This window comes from Phyllostomus hastatus, unplaced genomic scaffold, assembly GCF_019186645.2.
Source record: "Phyllostomus hastatus isolate PE091 unplaced genomic scaffold, TTU_PhHast_1.1 phas_contig_196, whole genome shotgun sequence".
Classification (NCBI taxonomy): Eukaryota; Metazoa; Chordata; class Mammalia; order Chiroptera; family Phyllostomidae; genus Phyllostomus; species Phyllostomus hastatus.
Genome location: NW_025333709.1, coordinates 30,925,023 through 30,949,076, shown reverse-complemented (window position 1 = coordinate 30,949,076; position 24,054 = coordinate 30,925,023). Strand labels below are relative to the sequence as shown.

The following is a 24,054-nucleotide window of genomic DNA, read 5'->3' as shown; positions in this document are numbered from 1 at the left end:
CACGCCAGTTGTGCCAGTTGTACAAGAGTCATCGTACTCAGAGAAGCCCCGAGATTGCCTTTCTCTGCAGTATTTATAGTTCTCCCAGTCTAATGCAGCTTACCAAGCAGGGGTCATTTTTATCATAAGCAATCTTGCCTGGCTGGAGTTTGACATTCTTCCCTTATCAGGTTTCCAGGGAAACAGAGCTAAAAAGTTAACCAAAGGTCAAATTCTTATGCAGAAGGGAAAAGGGGTTTAATAATACTTCACCTAAACATGCAACTTGCCAGTCGTTAAGGAAATAATTATATAAAGCCCAGACTTTATAGTGTGGCAGAGACAATGCTAAATGAAACCCAAACTCCATTTCTTTTTCCTCCTGGGCACAGTTAGGCCACATTTTCCAGATTCCCTTGCAGGTAAATGTAGGTTTGTGACTAACTCTGGCCAATGAATTATGGCAGAAGCGATACAGATCGCATTCGGGCTGAGACCATAAAAGCCTTTCTGGAAACCCTCCATACTGTTTCGTCCTCTGCCGAGGAGCTGCCGTGGCCTCAGTGTGGGGTCCCAGTGCCTCAGGGAAGGAGCGGTGGGGCCACTCCGTAGCAGGAGCCTGGTGTCTGGACCACGGTGAGAGGCATGGACCCCCTACTGCCAACGCACACGGGGGTGATATAAGCAAGAAATAAATGACCAGCAAGGAAAGGAAAGGATCAATTTGTGTTTTCAATTCCTCTATCCCTCACCCCCCAAAAAAGGTGAACTGGCAGAGAATGTTTAATTAGGAAAATTAAATTACTGTGGTTAGTCCTCTTAATGTTGAGGCAAACTACAAGACTGATCTCCCCTCCAGCCCTTTCTGACGTGCGAGGAAAACTTGGATCAGGGCGCCAGGGCAGACATCTGCCTCCCCTATCACCACCGTCTCTGTGGCGCCTTGCTCAGCCGTGGGTAGCTGCTGGCTGGACAGAAAATTCCATGACAGCCAGAGGCTTCTCCTCTAGAAGACACAGCCAGAGCGGTTCATTCCAGTCAGATCAGTGACATGATTTGGGGCACCAAGCAACGCAAGCTAAGCGACTGAGGGGAAGGAGCCCAAGGTTCTCATCATTAAAACCCTAATTAGAAAATCTAAGAAATGTGTTTGCTGAGAAGTCACAAAACAAGTAGTGCTTTGCACCTGATCAAGTCTTTTCCAAATCGTGCTCATTAAATGAACAACGTTATTGAGTTGTTCTGAGCTTAGTTGGTTTGACAAAGAATTTTGAGGCCTTTTCTACATAATATTTAACTGGCAAAACCTATCATTGTCTTTTTAAATTAATAATACTTAGAGTATTTAGTGTGCTTTTGGGTACAAGTAAAAATAGGGAAAAAATCTCAAATTGGCTTAAACAAGCAAAGTAATTTATTGGATCCTATGACTTAAAAGTCCAGGGAAGGGACAGCCTCGGGGGGGGGGGGGGGCTGCTGCTGGGCTGATGCTGGCAGGACAGCAAGTAAACGGGGATGAGCAGGCTTCCTCCTGTTCTTCCCGCCTTCCAGGCTCCCCCCATGGGCAGAATCCAATGGGCCCAGATTTCAAAGCACAAATGTTTGCTGAGCCTCAGCCCAGCATCAGAGAACTGGGTACAGAAGAGCAGGTGTGAAGCTGAGAGACAGTCGCTGCAGAACTATCGCATCTCCCTATGGAAAATGATATTTCAAAGTGCTGTTATATGAAAAGAGAAATAGAGGGAATGCAGCCCAGAAATGTAAGAAATGTGTATTACAGAAGTATGCCAGGCAGTTAATAAAAGTATTTGTTATTTTTTCTCAATTATGTCACATGTTTGTTACTTTTTTGTATTTAAATTATGGTTTCTGTCCTCATTCTGAATAAATGTTACCTACATACTGTAAAAAATAAAAATAAAAAAGATTTACAACCTTCCCCAATAACATGCAATGATCACAAGGTCCCAAGAATGACGGTGCTTCCAGGATAGCACTTCCGAGTCTCTCCTCACTCCGCAAGGGGAACCCGACCTCAGCGGGCGTTTTCTCCCGGGTCCTTCATTCCCCAGAGCTTCCCTGAGAGCAGAGCAAGGGGGAGAGGGAGACCCCCAACCCCTCCTCGTCTTTCCCCCGTCTCCCCAGGCTGCACTGCGGCCGCTGGAGCCATGTGTCACTTCCAGTTTACCGAGCAGCCCGCAGTGGACCTGGTGCTGAGTGCGGTGCTGTCGCTGGAGTGCAAACCCCCTTGTTCCAGTGTGAGCCCTTTTCAAGGTCGTTCCTCTCCCTTCCTGCAGGGGGCCTCCAACGGAGAGCAACAGCTTTTTTGTTGTTTTTATAGGGTGGAGGGCAGACTCTGTCCTCTCTTTCCTTTTTACTATATTCTATTGATTATGCTATTACAGTGCCCTGATTTTTCCCCTTTGCCCACCTCTGCCCTGCCCCTCTACTCCCTCAGACAATCCCCACACCACTGTTCACGTCCAAGGGTGATGCGTATAAGTTCTTCGGCTACTCTATTTCCTACACTGCACTTTACAAACCCATAGCTATTCTGTACCTACCTATTTGTACTTCTTAATTCCTTCACCTCTCATCCATTCCCCTACACCCCTCTTCCATCTGGCAAACATCAAAACGCTCTATGTATCCATGACTGTTTCTGTTCTTGTTTGCTTAGTTTGTTTTTAGATTCAGTTGTTAATAGAATTGTAATTTTTTTGTCATTTTATTGTTCATAGTTTTGTTCTTTTTTCCCTAAATAAGTCCCTTTAACATTTCATATAATAATGGTTTGGTGGTGATGAACTCCTTTAGTTTTTTCTTGTCTGAGAAGCTCTTTATCTGCCCTTTGATTGTAAATGATAGCTTGGCTGGATAGAGGAATCTTGGCTGTAGGTCCCTGCTTTTCCTAACTTTAAACACTTCTTGCCAGTCCCTTCTAGTCTGCAAAGTTTCTTTGGAGAAATTAGCTGACAGTCTTATGGGAACTCCCCTGTAGGTAACTAACTGTTTTTCTCTTGTTGCTTTTAAGATTCTCTCTTTATCTTTAAACCTTTGTCATTTTAACTATGATGTGTCTTGGAGTGGGCCTCTTTGCATCCATGTTGTTTGGGACTCTCTGTGCTTCCTGAACTTGCATGTCTATTTCCTTTGTCAAATTAGGGAATTTTTCTTTCATTATTTTTTCAAATAGATTTCTAATTTTATGCTCTTTCTCTTCTCTTTCTGATACCCCTATGATGTGAATGTTGGACATCTTAAAGTTGTCCCAGAGGCTATTTATACTATCCTCTTTTTTATTCTTTTTTCTTCTTGTTGTTCTGATTGGTTGTTTTTTGTTTTCTTATGCTCCATATCATTGATTTGAATCTCAGCTTCATCTACTCTACTGTTTTTCCCTGCAAATTGTTCTTTATTTCAATCAGTGTATCCTTCACTTCAGACTGGATTTTTTTTTTTTATGTTGTAAGGTCCTCACTAAGTTCCTTGAGCATCCTTATAACCAGTGTTTTAAACTCTGGTAGATTGCTTATCTCCATTTCATTTTGCTCTTTTTCTGGAGTTTTGATCTGTTCTTTCATTTGGGCCATGTTTCTTTGTCCCCTCATTTTGGCAGCCTCCCTGTGTTTGTTTCTGTGTGTTAGGTAGAGCTGCTTTGACTCAGTGTCTTGGTAGTGTGGCCTAATGTAGTGGGTGTACTACATGGTCCAGTGGCACAGCCTACCCTATCACACAAGCAGGGTACTTGAGGTGTGCTCTTTATGTGTGCTGAATACACCTTCCTCTTGTACTTGAGCTTTGATTGCTGTTGGCCAACCAATGGGAGGGATTTACCCAAGCCAGTCAGCTTTAAGGATTGGCTGTAACCACTTACTAAAAACCTCTGCCCTCCATGGTGGATCAGCTGTTCAGGGGCAGGTTGGTGGTGCTCCAACGTGGTCTATAGTTGTCCACTGGGTGCACTGGCCCTGGGGTTTCCTAGGCGATGCAGGCCAAGGTCAGCCCCCACCTGTGTTTTGCCCTAGGCCACCTTTCATTCATTAGCTATGAAGCAATCTGAGATGGCTGCTACTTATCCTGGGCTTGGAGATTCCCAGACGAAACCAAGCTATGAATCTAGGCTGGCTGCTGCTAGTGATGGGCTTAGGGCTCACTGAGGCCAGCTGTTGCTTGTTTGAGAGGATTTTGGGAAGATATGAAACATGAGCCAAGACCAGACATTTATATGGAAAAATCACTGTTAACAGCTTGGGTGGGCCCCTAAGTTGGGCGAGGCAGAGTCTCTGGGGGTCTCCAGTTGAGTCAAAAGTGGTGTCCAAGTTGATGGAGTCTCAGATATGGCACCCAGTTACTGGCTCTGTGGGAGGGGGGAGGTTAGCAAAGGGACAATGGCCTCTGCTTGCCTTGATGCCAGACACTTCATTTTCTCCCTTTATGCCCCTGGTGCCTTTCAAGCTGCCACCCTGGTTCTAGAGCTCCGAGGGAGTGAATCTGAGTAGATGAGTCTGTGTGCGGGTTCTTCAAGAGGAACTGCTGGAGCTCCAGAAGTTTCTTCCACCAACTCAATCCCCACTGGCTTTTGTAGCCAGAAGTTGCTGCAAAACTGCTTGGGGACTTACCTTCTTGGCACTGGAACCCTAGGCTGGGAGGCCTGTTGTGGGGCTGGGATTCCTTGGTCCTGAGATACCCCTCCTGAATTTGTATCCACCACATGTGAATGAGGGACCAACCTGTTCGGCATCTGCACCCCTCCTACCAATTTGGACGAATGTGGTTTCTTGAATTCTGTAGTTGTCAGACTTCCATTCAAATTGATTTCTGACTGTTCTGAGTGATGATTAGTCTATATTTTAGTTGTAATTTTGATGTGGTTGTGTGAAGAGGTGAGCCATGTCTGCCTACACCTCCATCTTGACCAGAAGTCTCTGTCCTCTGTTAAATGTGGCAGCCTATGTGTATTTCTCTGTGAACTCCTTGAAGTTATTCTACACAACTGGTTTCATTTTATATAGGCTAATAAAACAAATAACTATAAGGTCCTAGGAGGAAGGAATGTCCTTTTATTTCTTTATATTCCCTTTGTGCTTTACGTCAGTTAGAATTTCATTCAGTTGCAAGTAACAGAGATCTGAAAAGTAAGGGCTGGAACATATCAGGATTTGTATTGTCATGTGAAGTAAGTCCTTATTTAGTCTGTCCACACTGTGGTTACAGCAGCTCTGCCAGTCCTCACCAGCACCCACCAAGGTTCCTCCCCACCCTCTGCATCAGCATCTCTGAAGAGCAGCCCTGCCTTTCCCCATGGCTGTTGGAGCTCCAGGCACCACTGCCGTGTTCCAGGCAGCAGGACAGCAAAAGAGGAGGGAAGCTTACCATTCCCTTTTCCAAAAGGAGACCTCCAAACATCTCACTCCCCTTCTAGTTCCGTCTGATCACCCAGAACTTAGTTACATGACCACACCCAATGCGAGGAAGGCTGGAGAATAAGGTCTTTCAGCCAGCTGACAATGGGTCTGGTGAAAAAGTGGATGCTAATACCAAGGAAGAAGTCAATGACTTTTTTATGATAATGCCGATAAAGTAGAGTATTGGCCAAAGACTCCTCCTCCTCAGGAGCGGTTTAAAGGAATTAAAGCTTAAATTTAGGAGACGAAATATCCGGGAAGCCTAAGGTGATAGAGGGGCTCTGAAGGCAGTTTGCTCGGGGAAGAGAATGTATAGAATTCAGAGGTCATCCCATGACCTCTTTTTATTGTTAAACATTTAAAGTATTTCTTGGATTATGTTATTCCAGAAGTATACTGCTAATTTTGGAAATTTTGGAAAAAGAAGAAAATAATGTTCCCTACCCCCACAACCTAGAGATAGCCCTAATTAGCATTAGGTGTGCTCTGTTCTCTTCTCTTCCACGCATAATCAATCTGTTAATTTTTAACAAGTTACAAAATCCTCTTGCTGTTTGTAGTCGTGTTTTAGCTGCATTTTTAAAAAGTAGTGCATTGAAAAGGCTTCCTTCCACCTTTGTCCCTTGTCCAGTCCTCTGCCCCCGATCACTGCTCATGGTAGCATTTTATATCGCATCAGAGTTTATTTTCTGCATACTTCAACAAATGCAAATTGTCATAGTCCCCAAGACACATTTTGCACAAACGCCAGCCCACCATGCACACTGTCTCTCACCTTGCTTTCATCACTTGCCCTTTACTCTACACCTTGCTTTTTGCCAGGTCAATGCAGAACTTCCCTCCCCACTCTCCCAGCTCTCCTCCCTGTGGAGGTGCCCCATCCAGTAACAGCTCCCTAGTGATGGGCAGGCGCTCCAGTTGTTTCCAATCTTTGGCTGGTACTAAGGAGAAGCAGCCTTTGATGTGTCTCATTTACATACATCAGCATATTTACAGGACACATTCCTCTCAGTAAAATTGTTGGGTCAAATACATTTGCAATTTCTTTCAATAGGTATTGCTGAATTGCTCTCCACACTGATTGTAGCAGTTCACCCTCCCCTTAGCGATATGTGTATATGAGAGTTTCTCTTTCCCCATGGCCCTATTGAAAGTGTATTTTCAAACCTCTGGACTTTTGCTTGTATGGTAAATTTTAAAAATCTATCAATACACCTTTATTATGAGGAAGGTTGAGTCATTTTGTGTATATGCGTATGTGTGGCTTAATTTCTGTCTTATTGGTGTTCCTGTGCTTTATCTTTCAAAAGCATTAACCTGTGAGGCCTCTGGGCATGCGGGGGTCCACTTGGCTGTGAGTGTAAGAAGGCCGCACCCCTCAGCTGAACAGTCACTGTTTCCCTGCATCTCATCCCTGGCATGTGTGCCGGTTTCATTCTGGCTAAATATTTATTCATGCTTTTGATAGTTTATACCCTGCTTTATTTCTAAGATATTTTAGGTAAAAAAAAAAAGAGGAATAAAGGGAAAATAAGAGTAAAAAATGACGTTAGGAAAAGGCAAGATTAAGCTACAGGTGAAGTCAGTACACCAAATGTGCTCCACATTCTCTAAAGGCAGCTCAGAGAGTTGGCCACGGCAAAGAGAGAAACTGGAGTTCAAGCCATCCCTCCAGTGCTCTGTCAGAGCCTAGCTTTTCTGAACTACAAAAGATGCGATGGAGATACACTAGGTGTGGAGAGTGAATGGAGAGAAGAGATTCCTTTTTCTCTTACCCTTATGCCCCACGCTCGGGTGCCCTGTGCAGGTGGAGCAGCAGAGGCCGAGAGAGGGCTGGGAGGAAGGTGGTCCTGCTGATGGGAAGAGAAGAGAGGAAGAGCTGGGTAGTAAGGAGAACTGAGGAAAGACATGGAGGAATATTCTCAGCAAGTGCAGCAGTTAGGGGCAGCTGCCTCCAAATAGTACTTAAGTGTGTGTAGGTTATTCAGATCACAGAAAAGGAAAGCATTTAGCATTATTTATCAAAAGTTCAACTATTGTACTGAAATGGTTATAGTACCATGTGGACTGCCTTCTCCTAAGCCTTGACCTTGGTCAGATTCCTTTTTGGCACCATGGCTTCTTTTTCTGGCCAAGTTGTAGTTAGAGTTGAGCTCTATAGAGGAAGGAGGGGTTGCCTCGGGTCTGGAGAGCAACAACACACTGTAAGAAAACATTCGCGTTCCTAGCAGAGGGAGCATCACTCTAACAATGTTTAGGAAAAACCGGAGAGCATCTATATGTCTGTATCAGATGGCAACACTTTGCTTTCCCATCTACTTCACACATAAAATTATCACTTTATATCTTCATTGAAAAACTAGTCGCTCTATGATTATAGCTCTGGGAAGCGAGATTTGCTTGTAGGAGGGAGTATAAGAAACAACAATTAGTGCCAAAAGGTCTACATTTGTTAATTTAGTTTCTCTGCAGGGTGAAATTTTACCCAAAATCCCGATGTTGTTATAATTGCCTTTTCACACACAAAATCATAGACAGTGCTCAGGATCAAAATAAACTTGTTTTGTTTCATTTGGTGCAGATAACACCATTCCTTTCCACAGACAACCCAAACAAAGCCTGTCACTTACGGCACAATGTTTTGTCTTTCCAGGCAGCCTACAAGCCGCTGCTGAAGCAGGTTGTGGAGGAAATATTTAATCCCGAAAGGCCAGATCCTGTTGATATCGAACATATGTCTTCGGGCCTCACTGATCTCCTGAAAACTGGATTTAGCATGTTCATGAAGGTAAAGTAACCCTGAAGAGGTCATCCTGGGTGAAAATGCTGACACCCCCTTAACCCGTCGAGTACCGCATAAGATGCGGTCCAGTATTTTGGCTCTTCCGAAATCAGGTGCCATCTTTATTTAACTTTTGGTTAAAAGTAGCCAGACCTTCCAGCCTCATACAGCTTCTTTTGATCTAAGCGCTACAATCTTTTCTGATCAGTACATAAAGACCCAAGCCCTCCACGATGGCACTATTGAAAATGTTTCTCAAGCCCTGGCTGGCGTAGCTCAGTGGATTGAGCACGGGCTGGGAACCAAAGTGTCCCAGGTTCGATTCCCAGCCAGGGTACATTTCTGGGTTGCAGGCGATAACCCCCAGCAACCGCACATTGATGTCTCTCTCTACTTCTACCTCTATCTCTATCTCTCTCTATCTCCCTCCCTTCCCTCCCTAAAAATAAATAAATAAATAAAATTTAAAAAAAAACAAACTACATTAAAAAAAAAAAAAGAAAGAAAGAAAATGTTTCTCTTCCTGGCCCAATTTTCGATTAACATGAATCCGTATACTCATATGTTGTTCTTCATGAGTGATAATCTGCTGTTATTAATTCTAGAACTCATTATGTAAGATAATGACTCATTCTGCTGAGTTATATGATTAGCATCACCCCAAAACCCATTTTAAAAGGACTTTGGCTTTGACCCTGCAGACTCCCAGTTGGCAAGTGCTAGAATTTCCCTGGCTGATATTGAGGGTAGGTCAAAATTACCACACAGCCTTTGCAGTAGGGATGAAAGGAGGAAAAGTACGCAGATGTGATCTATTTTTAACCCACTATAAAGTTTCTGAATTTAAAAGGATGTAAACAAGATTACAGGCTGACCTCCCAGTCCATGCCAGGATTTCAGTTGTAATAACTCTTGGAAATAACAGAATGTTTTGCCAACTTCAAAGTGTCTTTGAAATCATGAATTAATCTACATAGGAGAGCTGGCCTTTCAGAGTTCAGTAAATACATATGCCCGGAAAACTGGTCCGCTCCAAAGCCAGAGGACAGAAGCCAGACAACAGTCAGACTCTTAAGCAAAGCAGTTAACAGCTGGAATGGACATGCAGGTCTCCTTCCTGCTGTTCCCAGTTATCAGCTTCTGTTGCAGTGCATGGCTGGTGTGTTTCTTCGTGTATGTGTGTGTGTGCTTTAAATAGTGCAGCACAGATCAGCTTCTCAAAGGTGTTCGGGGGCTCCTGTGTTGAGTGTAAGCCCAGGGTTGTTCTGAGCCCTTCATGGTGGCTGGTTTGTACCAGAACTTCCAGACTAGCCGTGGTCTGACCTTCTCCACTTGAGCACCCTATTCCCTCATTTGTATGCTTGGACTTCACCCTGAAGAGAGACCAGTTAACAAATGTGGGCTTTCAGGCCCTGGTCAGTAAGGTCTGAGGATGGCCCAGGAGGCCGTGTGACCTTCCCCAGTCGGGCTGCTCCGTCCCTGCCTGGTCTGGCCCAGGGCACACACGGAGCTCGAACCCGCCTGCACTCTGCTCACCACTCGAGTTTCTCACGTGCAGAGAGGCACAGGTACAGTGCGTGGGAAGAGGCCCTGACTGCACTCTTTGTCCAGTGGTGCTCCACCGAAAGAACTTGGTTCTTGGCCAAAGGATCTGTGACCGAGTATGTTTGAGAAACACTAGGTTGAACAGCAATGTAACGTAAAATTCTTTGCTGTCGGACTTCACAGTGCCTTTGGCATGTGAGCAGCTCTGTAGCTCTGCAGGGCCCGTAGTGTCTGCCGTAGGAGGGCTGTCCATCTGCGTTTTCCATCACTGTTTCATGAGCCACAAGGCATCACATTTCAAAATTACCCTTTTCAATGCTACCGAGTGTTCTCTGAGGCTCTTCCTGTGTCCAAAACTTCACTGTCCCAAGGTGGGCTTTGCTTAGGAGCCTGGTGGGAGCCATCCCAGGCCGGCACTACATGCTGTGCTTCTCCCATCCAAACCTCTAGAGTCGGGGGCATAAAGAAATGCTCCTGAACCTTAAGACGGACCTCACAGGGAGGTTTCCAAGTCGTGTATGTGTGAGAAAAGGACTTGCGTTCTCCCAGCAGCTGTCAGGATCCATTCCCCATCCCCCAGCTGCCGGGCCCCTGCTCTCAGTGGTCAGGGGCATCTCATCTCTCTGCAGGGGGTGGGGAGAGACTCCGGGGGCTGGCCGAAGGGCCTTCCCATCCCAGTACTTCGAGGGAGAGTCGTTCTGTTTTGTTTCTGCACGTACCTTGGTGGCTGGCTCTTCCCACCATTCCATAAAACTTGGCAAGGAGAGTCATCTCTGGCCCATGTGTTCAGGTTTCCAACAAAATCTGAATAAATGTAATGATGAACAGCCAATAGGGCTTTGAGCAACTAACTGATTTCCCGAAGAGCTCCGTCTCTGAGATGGAGGCGGGGCCATCAGGAGAGGGTGTCTCTACTCACTTTAAGGCCAGTGGAGGGAAGAAGATGCAGAACACAAGTGGAGTCTCACGTGACCATGGCTATTTACTGTCCCCCCGTCCTGTTCTCCATTGTTTCTCACTTACCGCCCAAAGTTGTGCAGCTCCTCTGTGCTCAGCGTGTATCATGGGATCAGCCATTCCCAATTTTAAGCCTCACACCAATCCTAGGAGGTAAGTTCTATTGTTATCTCTGCTTTAGCAATGGGGAAACTGAGGCCCAGAAAGGTTAAGCAGTAGATGTGAACTTCCAGGAGGCTGGGGTCGGCTTGCACCCTTGTCTTTTCTCAGGGGTTTTCCAAAGAGCACATGGGAAATGAGACCCCAGGATTTGTCCCCAGGTTGGTCTGGTTCAAAAGCTCATGCTTTTCACCACAGGCTGAATGGCTCCAGGATGCTTTCAAGCATTTGCTTGGCAGTTAATTATTCATATGTCATTCATTCTTTTCTTCATGAGTACTCATTAGCACAGATATTTTCCCTCCCCAGGGTCTGTGTAGCTCATAGATAAAGTCCCTACCTGCCTGCTCAGCAAGGCGGCCAGTGTGACAGAGATCTCCTAGGGGCTACCTGCCGGTGCCCCATCTACTTTTCAGGAACTTGGCCCGCCCCACCACGCGTTGGCAGTGCTCACACCCCCATGCCCCACCAGAAGATATCTGTGGACTGGCATTGCGTGGCCTCCACACATCGCATCTCTGTACCAGCAGCCACCAGTCACTGCGTTCTTGCCACTTGCTCCCACTCTGACTCTGGGCCCTGCTCCCCGACCCCCAAGGACTGGGTGCTGAGGCTGAAAGAAAAAAAGACAGAGCCTGATGAAATGGAGGCATCAGTGTGGGATCCTTCCTTTGCTTAGGGAGCTCAGAGCTGTAGAGAGCTGGACAGGGGGCTGAGCTACTGGTCTGTCCCTCCCCTGTCTCTGGACTCCGACAGAGTCCCAGACGATGTTAGCGCCAGCCACCCAGAGGCCGTATCTGTGGTCTGTGGAGTGGACGAGGGTGGGTTGAGGAGCTGGGCAGAGATGTGCTGGGAAGTGGGGCCAGCAGACGTGCCCACAGGCCGTGCCACAGGGTGTATGCCCACAGCAGGTAGAAGAGAGAACGTAGGGAAGGATTTTCCAGGCCCCCAACAAGGTCCTCCTCAGGTCTCTGTGCCTTTTGTACACACTTCTCTGGCTCCATTTATACACTGTTTTGTGATGATGCAAGTTAGGTATCTTCTCCCAGACTAGTGTTTTCCAACTGCACAGCTTGATCCGCGGTATATTAGGGATCAAGGTATCAATTCAATGGATTGTAATCAGTGTTTTTTTTAATGAGAAAAGAATAGAGCAGACTAGCAAGATGAAAAAAAACAACAACAACACAGTCCATACATTCACACATATATTTTAATGTATTCTTGCAATCGGTCACAGTCAAAACAATGTGAAAGCTATGGCTATGAGATCAAAGGGCTGATCTAGGTCTATTTTTTTTTCTGCATCCCCAGCACGCAGGGCCAAGTCCCAGACAGGCTTTACATCCAGCAGGCATGCGCTGAAGGTCGGGAGGGTGGTCCCGGTGGCCACCTTTCTGCCCTTAAGCCAACTTTCCAACTTTCTGCCCTTAAGCCAAAAGCTCCATTTCAACAACCTCACAGGGCGTAGCGGCTCCATCAGTCAACTCCAGTGACCCTCAGAGGAATCTCTGACCCACTTTTCCAGCTGCTGCTAAGCTAGGTGAAGCTGGTCATTTTTTTTGTCATTACGTAACCCCAGAGACACAGCGGCCACTCACTCCCACTCACCACCGTGCTCCCAGGTGCGTGGGGGAGACAGAAGCCAGACTCTACGTCTGTCAAGGAAACTGGATGGTCTTTGCTCCTTCCACATGCAGCGGGCAGATCGCCTTTTCCCAAGGTCCTTGTCAGCAGAGCAGAAGCACCGGCGCTGATTTAGTAGTGTGAGGACTCGCAGGAGTTGAGAGAAGGAATGTCCGAACAGATGATTCCCTAGCGGGATGAGTGTTACTGGGGACCCTAGGGGGCCTCTTCTCTGTTTGACATCTGTAATGTTTTTGTTTGGCCTTGTGAATAATAGAAGGCTGTCTAGTATATGCTGCCTGACAGCAGTGTACACTTTATTCTTCATCCCGTATCTGCTTCCAGGAGGCAATAGAGAATAGTGGTTGTGTGCCTGAGTCCGACTGTCTGGTCGGACCTTGAGCTCCACCATGTGCTAGCTACTCAGTGCACCACTTAACCTCTCTGGGCCTCGGTTTCCTCATCTGTGAAGTGGGGATGATAACAGTACTTACTCTATGGTGCTGTTATAAGAATCAAACGAGTTAATACATGCAGAGCACTCAGAACAGTGCCTGGCCTACAGTGAGTGCTGCTTAAGTAGCTCCTATTCTTATTCCGAGTTTGTGATCCTGGCCAGACCATGACTCTCGAAAAAAGTCCACCTTGAGTATCTCAGTACTGATGTGCACAGCGAGCACTCGGCCATTCAGTGCATACAGACCGACGGCTGGCTGACCGAGTGGTTTAGAGAGTGGAGAACAGACACCCAGGAGTTTCTTGTTTCACTGTTGATTTGCTGTTGCCAGAGAGACGTGGAGTTCTAAGAGTTCTTTTTCAAAGTGCTGGTAGAAAGCCATGTTTATAGGGCTGAGATATGTTTCTCCACATCCCCCTTTTCTTCTCCACCATGTGTCCGACCTGTTGATATCCTCGGTCTCGGGACGTAACCTGCCCCTCCTTGGGCAAACTGTAGGGAGCTACTGAAATTCTCTACACGTACCGTAAGAAGATGGTTGAAGGGAATAGAGGCCGGGGGACCAGACCCTGGCCACGCAGGACACAGACCCCACTGGGAACACTCCAGAAACATGGTCTCCCTGTGCTGGGAGAGAGCTCTGCCCCACCCGTGTTCACTGCTGCCCCTCACAGCCTCCGCCTTGCAGGGGACTGGAGACCTCCATCCCAGACTCTTGGAAGTAGCTCACAGAAATCAATCTTATTCTTGTAAATGTCTGCAGACAGCAAAAGTTTTTTTAAAAAATGCCTGTGTGTCTAAGATTCTCTGCAACAAATATGCCCTCTGTGAGAGGGAGTCAGAGCAGCCGCGTCTCGTCCTTACTAAAGTCAGAGCCCTGCCTGCACCACACTGCAGCGTGTTACGGTCGCTCACTTTACGTTGCTTTAGCGTGCTTTTCTGTACACAGCAGACTGTCCAGAGAAGTCTTTCATCCCCACCTGTTCTGGTTATTTGTTACTGCATAAGAAGCCATCTCCAAACATCGGCTTAAAAGAATATTGACCATTTATTTTGTTCGTGAAGCTCTACTCCAGGCAGAGCTCAGCAGGGAAAGATCCACCTCCAAGATGGCGCCTTTGCAAGCTGATGCTGTCGGCTGCTAGCTCAGCCCTGCCTGAGAGCTAAGGGACACAGGTCCTCTGCACATAGGCCTTTCCACCTGGCTTGTGCTTCCTCATGACATGGCGGCCGTTTTCCAAGGACAAGCATCCTGAGAGAGAGAGCCCAGTGGAAGCCTCAGAAGTCACGTTGCATTTCCCCCACGGTGCTCCATGTGTCCGGACAGTCACAGGTGCCCACGCAGGGTCAAGGGGAAGGGGCAGGCTCTTTTCATCTTGAAAAGGGAGCGAGAGCGTAAGGATAAAATACAACATGTATTCCATCTAAATATATGTCTGATTGTCCAGTTTGGCAAGGACAGTGTTTAGCTAATTCTAAGAGTCTTCCCTCCAAATCCAGAGGATGGAAAATTCACTTACGCTTCTGACCTGGTTTCAAAGCAAGGGAGTCCCAAAAGGCTTTGCTAATGAAAGGTCTGTCTGCTGTTTGCCCATAATCTTTTCTAATAATATAATCTCAAAAAAAACGGTGAAGGGGTGATAAGAAACAGAGCTGCAGGAACTTCCTCTCCCAAGTGCGCCCCATGGAGCCCTGTAAGGCGAAGCAGACAAGTTGGAGAGAAGAGCGAGTGTGCCGCGCATTTCTAAGAAAGTGTCTTGAGTCAGCCAGATGCACTCCTCAACCAGAGGAGAGACTTGTGGTTAGCCACATGAAGCCATTGGCTTCAAAGGACAGTGCCCTGGGCGGTGGGGGTGGTGGGGGTTGGATATCAAACTGGAGAGAAACAGCTTTGGCAGAACCTGACCTTCTTCAAACTGCCGAGTCTTCTCCCCGAATGCTTGCGCACGGAGCACCTTGATCTCCTTAGAGGGAAGCTTGATAGTGATCTAATAAATAAATCGAAGCAAACCTTCCACCTCTCACTACAACGTTAATTTAATTTTAAACTAGCATGTCTAATAGGCAGCGCTTTTAAAATGCGTTTCTGGAATTTGTGGTTTGGATTTCAGTCCCCTGAAAATAATGGACTTTGTATCTGTTCCATGTGTCGGCGCCCCGGCTTGTTTTGACTAAAGGACATGATTTGTCAAGATGTTTTCTCGGCTGGAATCGGCATGAGGGGGTTGGTTTATGTCTAAAAACTGCATGAGGCCATTTTATTTCTTTTTATCTGTAGTTTTAAGAAGTTTTGTTGTTGTTCCGTTTCGTATATGGCTGTGCTGAATTGGAAAAAATAAAAGATGTATCAAGAAGAGTCCCGGGAGACCCAGGGCTTGCCTCCAGGCCCCTCGTCCATGTTGGTATGAGAGCTCCATTGCCGTGGGGGCCGCAGGAAGTGGCGCACAAGGCAGGCCCTGGAAAGCTGCTGCTGATGGTGGGGTCAGTAGCTATTAAAACGCCAACGAATTGCACTAACTTAAGCAAGGAAAGGATCAGTTGTTGTGAGGACCGAAGAAGGTCTCAGGGAGCCGAAGGGCAGTGGTGTGGTGGGCCTCTGGAAGGACTGACCCGGGGGCCGGGAGGCCCTCAGGGGTCCAGACAAGCCCCTGGGACTCGCTCCGGCCTGCAGGAGAGGCTGAGAGCAGCACCCAGCCTGCTGCAGGTGCTCAGCGACTGTTAGTTGGGGAATGGCTGGAGACCCATGCCACAGCTTTTGGCTCTTCTTAAGAGCTCAGCTTTGATTCGGCTTTGTCTGTCTTAGGTGAAGCCGTGGTTCCCAGAGAAGGATACAGGGTTGGCCCAGCCGGGGTCAGAGGCCCATTCTTGGACCATTATTCAACCATGGTTGAGGGGCATTGTAACTCCATGGCTGCCAGAAGCCCACCTCATGGCCAAGGGGATTGGGCAGACTGTTCACATATGGGTTGGAAAGACGCACAGAAGCCTCCACAGCAGGGGTGAAGTATGCTGTGGGGACAAAGGGCAGAAGTCATGGGCGTCAGGTGAAATTTGACATCAGATCCTTGGACTGTGAGAGCTGGACATGCCTGGAGGTCATATTGTCCAACTCCTCATTGTTGACTTAAGAAAAACAAGACTCAGAGAGATGAACTGTTGGCTTAGGTCAATTAATGGTATTTCCAACAAGAGGAAAACATCTCAGTATTTGGTGTGTGTTGGCTAAGTACGCATTCTAGAATTTCTGTTTGCAACACTATTTATAACATTGTTTTTATTTTCTTCTTCTTAATTATACTCCATACTATGAGGTAGAGGTTGATTTTTGTCTAATACTAGCCAAATATGATCCATAAATTCTAGCGAAATGGGCCTTGGTAGGCATTGTTAGACAAAAAGGAAAACTTGGTTTGGACAGCGTGCAGACTTTGTCTGCTGGTGAGCAGTCACAGAGAGCCTCGCCTGTGTGCTCCTCCCTGCGGGGGGTGAAGAGGGTACAGAGGCCAACGAGATACCTACCTGCCGTGGACTCGGTGACTGCGGAGCCTGCAGCTTGTTAGGGCTATGGGCTAGAAGACTGAGGATTGCAAGGAGGAGAGGCAAGTGCTGTGTCAGAGGGGTTGCGGGGGCACAGAGCAGGAGCAACCCGGAGTCAGAGAAAGCTTCCCAGGGGAGGTGAGTGTGGTCTGACCAGTAGGAGTTAGGAACAGAGTGACCAAACGCCATGGTACCTGGAAGGAGTTACAGGTGGTTCTGAATGGCTGGAGCTGAGAGTGGCTGGTAGGGAGTGGAAGAATATGAAGACAGATTCAGATAAGCAGAAGCTACATCACCAAGGGCTGGAGGATAGAAATTTAACCAAAAACAATGGGGCACCGCTAAATGTGTTTTAGGACTGGATAAGCAGTTTAGAGTTTGTAGGGATCACCCTGGCAGCACAGAGTGGGGGGGGAGCGCAAGGCCAGACTGGCGTCGGGCTGGCGAGGGCAGGCGAAGTGAGAGTCGGCGCTCTGGGAGGGCTGAGGGCTGAGGGCAGAGATGAAGTGATGGCGGGTTCCCAGGCACTGGGCGACTGGGTGTGGGAGTAAATGAGAGGACAAGTTCCTTTTCCTCTGTACGCCTCCCTGGTCTCTGTCTGTAAAACGGACCTTCTGCCTACCTCATAGAGTCTAAGGGCTGCATCAAGAGAAGCTTGCCCCACCCCTGGGGCTGTGTTTCCTCCACAGCACCTACTACCTTCCTTTCTACCTGTTACCTACTGTGTTTATCATTTCCCCCAACTGAAATGTGCATTCTACAACAGAAGGGATTCCTCTCTGGTTTTTCCCCTGCGGAATCCTGATGTTTATAGAAGGGTCTGGCTCGTGGGAGTTGCTCAGTAAATAGTTGTGGAATGGATCAGTGAGTAGGTGAAAAATCACAGCACTGAACATGAAGCGTTTGGTGGTGATGGCAGTGCTCCTACTAATTCCTGTGGGGAGAACAGCCATTACCAAACCATCTTCAAGGTCAACGTGGCTGTTCTCGGGACCTGTGCCCTTCGCGCCCACGCCTCTGTTGCACTTCCCTGCTCACTCTGGTGGCATGGGGGGCCTGCCCCCTGCCTGTGCTGGAGATGAGGGAGTCACACACGAGGAGGAACTGAATGGAGGAGCATTGGCAGCAGGATTCCCAGAACCCAAGGGTGCCAGAGGAACTGGGCGCAGCGGAAGCCCTTCACATGGAAACCAGCCGGGACATCAAAGAGCGCTCTGGGGCCCACAGCTGCAGAGGAGGTTTCGGCAGCCTCTGCTTCAAAGGCTGGGATGGATGGTGGGGAGGACTGATCTTATCGGACCAGAACCGGGGTCTTCAAGTCACGGCCAGTGAAAGTTTGGGAAATGAAAGAAAGAGCAGAGGGCCCGGCCCAACTGGCTTTATTAATCTGCGTTGGCAGTGGCAGTAATGATGCTTAAATCTTTCATCTCCAAAGGGCCTTATGCCATGAGCTCACATACAAACATGACTCAGCCGTGTGTTGTGCATTATAAGACGTGTTATTTTGATGGAAAAGACTCCACTGCCCAATAGCCTGCTGACTTGACATGTTCTAAAAGGAAAGTCTGGTATCAAAACATAAATCTGAACGGAAACCAAAATAGCAAACAGCAACATGCATTAATCAGGCCCGTCTATTTGTACCAAAACCCACATTCCCTCAACTCCTGGCCCCAGGGTATTGTTCTTACTCGTTGCTGTTCCTTTCTTTTTTTCCTTTTCATCTTTCAATACATCCTTCCAAGATTCTCGCAATGTACTGTAGAGTCCAGACTCCCTTATGGAAAGCATATGCCTTCGAGAACATACCGTTCACTTGAAGTTCCGCAGCCAGTTCTGCTTCTGGCCCCGGACTAAGTGAGAAACAACAATTGTTTGTAGGGCTGGAAGCAACTTCAGGTCAGCGAGCCAGTAAGAACCACATATAAGGCAAAGAGAGTTTCTGAAAGACCTGTAAGAAAAGGGGCATCTCCAGTTAGCCTGTGGGTCCCATTCATTCATTGGTTTTATTTATGCAGTTTTTGTTGAAAGTTTACCAAAAAATAGGTCTATGCTCAGAGCCAAAAAGTACCAAGTTAAACATGATCAGTCCCTACCCTCTGGTATCTTACAGTCTAGGATAGGAGACAAATATATCGAGGTCGCAGTCCAGTTTGACAAGGTCAAGGCAGGGGTATCTGACAGCTTTAGGTCTGGGGTGGGAGTGGAGAGATGGTTAGAGAGAGGATGCTTTTTAAAGAGAGTAAGAGGAAAGGAGGTAAAGAAGAGGAGGTGAAAATACTTTACACAGAGGAAACTATGTATATTACATAAAAAATAGGATGCAGATGAAATTCAAATTCTTTAATAACTGGAACATCATGGCATGACAGAGGCCAAAACCCACCAAGGGTCCCAATGAGTGCCTGTGGGCTGTAGAGCTTTCCCACCGATCTGGGAAATCTCAGAGTGCAGGAGAGCAAAACAAGCAAGGTACAGTGTTGGGTGTTCTAAGTCAAACGTTAGTTGCCCTTGGTGAGGGAATGACAGGTGGGGCCATAAGGGGGTTTCCAGGGCCCCAGCTCTCTGTTTCTTGATCTGGATGCTGATCACACAGGTTTGTATGCTTTGTGAAAGTAAATCGATTTGAACACTTGTGATAAATGCTCTTTCCAGTACAAATGTTTAGTAGAGTAGCATATGTTTGATAAAATGTTCCAAAACAAATAAATAACTACCATGCATTTAGGCAAGTCTCAATTTATGGGGAATGGCCCCAGCAAATTGTGTGTGTGGAGGAGATAAAAATAGAGACTTAAAGCAAAGCCACGTTAAAAGAGCCTTATGCACTGAATTAAGGAGTTTGAACGTGATCCTCAGAACTGCGAGGCCCTGTGGAAAAAATGAGTTGGAGCTGAAGGGTGTTAGATTGCAGGCTGCAGACTTTGGCCCCTGCTCCCACAATTTAGTCACTGTGCCATTGTGCATAAAGTTCAAGCTCTTCCTCTGCAAAATCCACTAAAGCTTTTGTTTGCCTCCTTAGGATGTTTTGAGAATTGAATAAGATAATACAAAAAAATAGTTAATATAGTGGGCACTATATATAAATATTTGCATTTTATTTTTTTAATCCTCACCCAAGGATATGTTTATTAATTTTAGATAGAGAGGAAGGGAGAGAGGGAAAGAGAGAAACATCTATGTGAGAGAGAAACATCCATCAGTTGCTCATCCTGACCAGTTGCACATCCTGACCAGGGATTGAACCCACAACCTTTTTGGTGTATGGGATGATGCTCCAACCAACTGAGCCACCTGGCCATGGCATAAATATTTGCATTTTAGCAAGCTTCCTCAAGCAGGAGGGAGGAGAGTGGGTGGGGGGTGTGGCCAGACCAGGGACAGAGAGATGAATTAGAAAGCTATGGCAGTAATCTAGTGAGGAAGGAACAAGCATGACCAGGACAGGGACAGTGTAAATCAAGGAGAGATCATTACATCTGAGGGGGCAGAATTAACAAGACTTGACCTGAGAGATGAAAGAGACAGCAGTCCTCAGGTATCTGGCTCAGGTGACTGTGATGGTAGAGATGCTGTTAGAAAGTCAAGAGGAGGAACGGACAGAGGGGAAGATTGTGCATCCAATGTGAACCCTGTTGAGATCGGGAGTCCTGGGAAGCATCCAGGAACCCAGCCGAGATGTCTGAGATAAAGACAGAGATTTGGGAAGTATATAAAATACCCTTGAAGGCATATGAGTGGATGAGGTCCTTCAGGGATGGTACATCACGTGAAAAGAGCAAGAGGCCAAAGATGGAGCCCTAAGTGATATCAGCATTAAAAGGGCAGACCCCCCCCCCCCCAAAAAGGAAACCATGAAGAAATTGGAGAGAAACAATTGGAAAGGTAGAAGGGACGACCAAGAGAGTGCTATCGTGGTAGCCAAGAAGGATGTCATCGGCTGTAACAAACGCCACAGAAATGACGGGTTAAATGAAGGCCAGGTGTCTGCTGAGTCATAGCCATGATGGCCATTGGTGACTTCAGTGGGAGCAGTTCCGGGGACACGGGGGCAAAAGCAGGACTGTCCTGAGTGCATGGTACGAGGATCAGAAGAAGGGAGTCCACAGGTGCAGTCCAGAACAGGGGGGCTCCAGGGCAGGAAGGGGGTGCAGTAGGAGTGGCCGGCTTTCCCCAAGATCAGAGAGCTTCCTGACCTTTTCCAGTGCCTACTCACCAGCACCCATCTGGAAGAAGTTTAGAGATCTCGCCCTCGCAGTCTCTCCCTCCCTCCCCCCTCTCTCCCTTCTTTTCCACACTGAATTTCCTCTCCAGAAGCCAAGGAGTAACTTACATAACTCGAAGCCCTTAATGTATATCTTTTAAGTGTTTTTAAAATAAGATGCTGAAAAGTGGGTATATTCAGGGAAGGTAGCCAGAAGAACCCAGTCAAGAAAGGAGTGGGAGCAGTGGTTAGAGAAAAGAATGGGCTTCTGGTCAGCCTGCTCCCCCCCGAGACTCCTAGGAACCGGCCAGTGGCCCCCATCAGGGCATGTGTGTTGCAGAATGTCACTTAGTGAGTGCACTCACCACCTCTGTCTGGAGTCCAAGCCTGTTTCTCCCACCTCTGGCTTTAGCGGCCCTGCCAACAGACAGCATCCTCCTCCTATAACGACCCCATGCTCCAGGTCCTGGCTGAGCCACCAGCCTGCTGCCCCCTCTGGGGCACGCTTGCCCCCAGAACTCAGTTCACACCCCTTCTTCTCCTGCCGCTCCTCCTCGGACCAACTCTGGGCTCCAGATAGGGCTGAACACTCTGCCTTCAGGAGCCCCTCCTTGTCCCCTTTAATCAGTCACTCAGTCAGGGTGTGCTTCCTTTTGCATTTCCTGGGAGGTTCCCGTGAGTGACTCCCATTTTTGTCTATAACATACTTTGCCTCACTGGTGCAACTGTAAGGCCCCAGGAGAAATTCCCCCCAGCCTGTAGTGGGGCACACTCCACGGAGAGTACGTCCTCAGCTGAGGCTGGTCTGCAGGACCTCGGGGTGTGAAGTCTGCACTAGACTGTAAGCTCCTGCAGAGTGGGCTGCTGGTCTCTTTCATCTTTTTACACCCTTCACCACCAGCTCCCCAGGGTGTCCACTGTTCATCAATGCCGCAGACATTTATTAAGCACCTACAATGGCAGGCGAGGTCCCTGTCTTGTGGAGTTTATGTTCTAGTAGAGGAGACAGCCAACAGGGAACAAACAAATAAGTAAACCCAGGCTGTGGCAAGGCCCTGCCCAGGAAATAAACAGCCATATAACAAAGAAGGGGCACGTTTATGCTGAGAATGGGAGACTGAAAAGGAAGGAATAAGTTGTTCCTCAGTCATCTTGTTTAATAGCCCCCACTCCCTGAACTTCTCTTTCAATAAAATATTTATTTGAAGGGATGTAATAAGGTGACCTCTTATGGATTTCCCTTGTCCGGGGGCTCACACACCACCCACACATCCGATTGCTAACAAATCACAATCTCTCTAAGGGTCATTCATCTCACCTGCTTTACGGGGGTAGCAGCCCTGGGGCCTCGCATATGTCTGATGGGGTGCAGCACCGATGCCTGCGTGAAGCTGGTGCTGGTTTGTTTTGCAGGTGAGCCGGCCTCATCCTGGCGACCACCCCCTCCTGATCCTCTTTGTGGTAGGCGGAGTCACAGTCTCTGAAGCCAAGATGATCAAGGACCTCGTGCCATCCCTGAAGCCAGGAACCCAGGTACAGAGTCGTCAGTGATAGGAATGAGAGTCCTGGGCCGGGAGTGGGAAGGTGGGCAAGGGCCCTTCATCGGGCTTCCTGGCGTTCCCATCTCCATCCTGGCTGCTCCTCTCTGACCTGCTCCTTCCCAAGGCACGTTCTCCTTCTGCCTGCCCCAGGCCAGCCATCCTCCCTGCGGGGGCACAGGGGGGCTCTCCTTGCACAGTCCTCTCCTGCTTCTGGGCTCCCAGGGCTGACATGCTAGTGTCCCTGTTCCCAGTTCCTGCGTATGTTCTCTAGTGTCCAATCAGCGCTGAATCCTGTAAACGTTTTCACTGCTCTCCAAGCTCCAGGTACTTGAGGACAAATCCCAGGACAACCTTCCCACTGTGGCAGCCAGAGGACCTGGCTGGAGGAGTGGGGGAAGGTGCATTGTCAAAACAATGACAAATGTAGAATTTTTCTCCTCTATAGCCTCCGGTCGGGTCCCACCTCACTCCCCAAATAGGTGACCTAGTGGTTAAGAACACAGACCTCTTGATTTTACGGGCCTGTGTTCGAACCTTACCTCTGCCTTTTACTAGCCAGGTGATCTAGGAGAGGAAAGCCCTGTTTTCTGATTTAGGAAACGGGGCTTAGGTGGTGTGAATCTTAAATAAGGTCAGTGGAGAAAAGGTGCCTGGTACGTGCCCCACCATCAGTGGTGGCTCGTCATTATCAGCCACCTGCGAGGGGCCACCCGCCTGCTCTGTGGGAGCGGCTCAAACTCCTGGTACGAGGCCACAGCAAGCCGAGGAGAGAGACTCCAGGAAAAGGAGAGCCCTGCCTGGGGCGACTCTGACCTGGTCGGGGAAGCAGAGCCTGTGACTCAGTAAGACGAAAACCCTGCTTTGGCGGGGTTGCCCGAACGCACCCTGAGACAGAGATGGGAGAGCAGGCGGTTTGCGTGGGTGGCGATCCCAGGAAGCAGAAGCGAGGGGATCAGAAAATAGGAGCGGTGGAGGGAGACCTGGATGGGTGCCTCCCTGAGGCAGTGCTGCTGTGTGTCACTGAGGCCAGGTCCTCGGGGCCCCAGGAGGGGGTCTTGCACACCTCGGAATCGTGCTGCTGGGCAGCCAGGAGGCCGGGACATCTCACACACTCTCTCCTGCCACACCACCCCCCAGTTGTGGCTGGCCTCTGGGGGCGTATCTGCAGCTTTGTGCCACCTCTACATGCAGCTGAGCAGCTTTCTATGGTTTGCAGAAAGCAAAACAGAGAGGTGTAGCTGCTGCTTCAGGCGGGCTGCTGGCTTGTGCAGGAAACTGCTCACCACTGCACAGAAACCAGGTGGGGTCCCAGCCCAGGCCTGGCTGCCGGGGCTGCCAGTGTCTTTGTCTCCCAACTCAACCTGCTACTGAAGTTTCACCAGCTATGACCATGACAGGTGTTAGTAACAGCAGCCAGCCAAGTGTGCCCTCCTTCTTGCCTTCTATGAGGTCCTACTTCTTGTTCCAGGCCCTTCCTGCATCTCTGCTGGCATCCAAAATCCATACCGTGCGGTGCAGCACCAAGCTGCCTGCTCACCACTTCCTACTTGCTGCTGGCCTAGTCACCTCAGGCAAATGTGAGCTCCGTGAGTTCAAGGGCTGCGGCTCCCCAGGCTTGAGCACATGGCAGGAGCTCCACAAGCCTGTGGTGTCTGCCCTGATTGGCTGCAGGAGGACTGCATTGGTGCTGTCAGAGTGGGCCACCTGGTGAAGGAGAGGAGACCTGGTCCCCACTGTTCTCCAGACACCCAGCTGAGAAATGGGACCCGGGTACCTAGGGAGCTACGGGAGATTCTTGAGCAGGGGAGTGACCAGTCACTGGCTGTGACCCTTTCTGCTGTTACGCTCATGTGTCATGG

General features: G+C 48.3%; 1 protein-coding gene across 1 annotated transcript in view; it reads left to right on the top strand.

The window, feature by feature from the left end:
• The window catches only part of SCFD2 (sec1 family domain containing 2), a 318,097-nt gene that overhangs the window by 284,141 nt on the left and 9,902 nt on the right, over nt 1–24,054 (top strand). The window contains exons 7-8 of the mRNA XM_045834437.1: nt 8,041–8,175; nt 22,068–22,187. Of these exons, the coding sequence (XP_045690393.1) occupies nt 8,041–8,175; nt 22,068–22,187 (255 nt within the window). The remainder of the gene's footprint in view (nt 1–8,040; nt 8,176–22,067; nt 22,188–24,054) is intronic.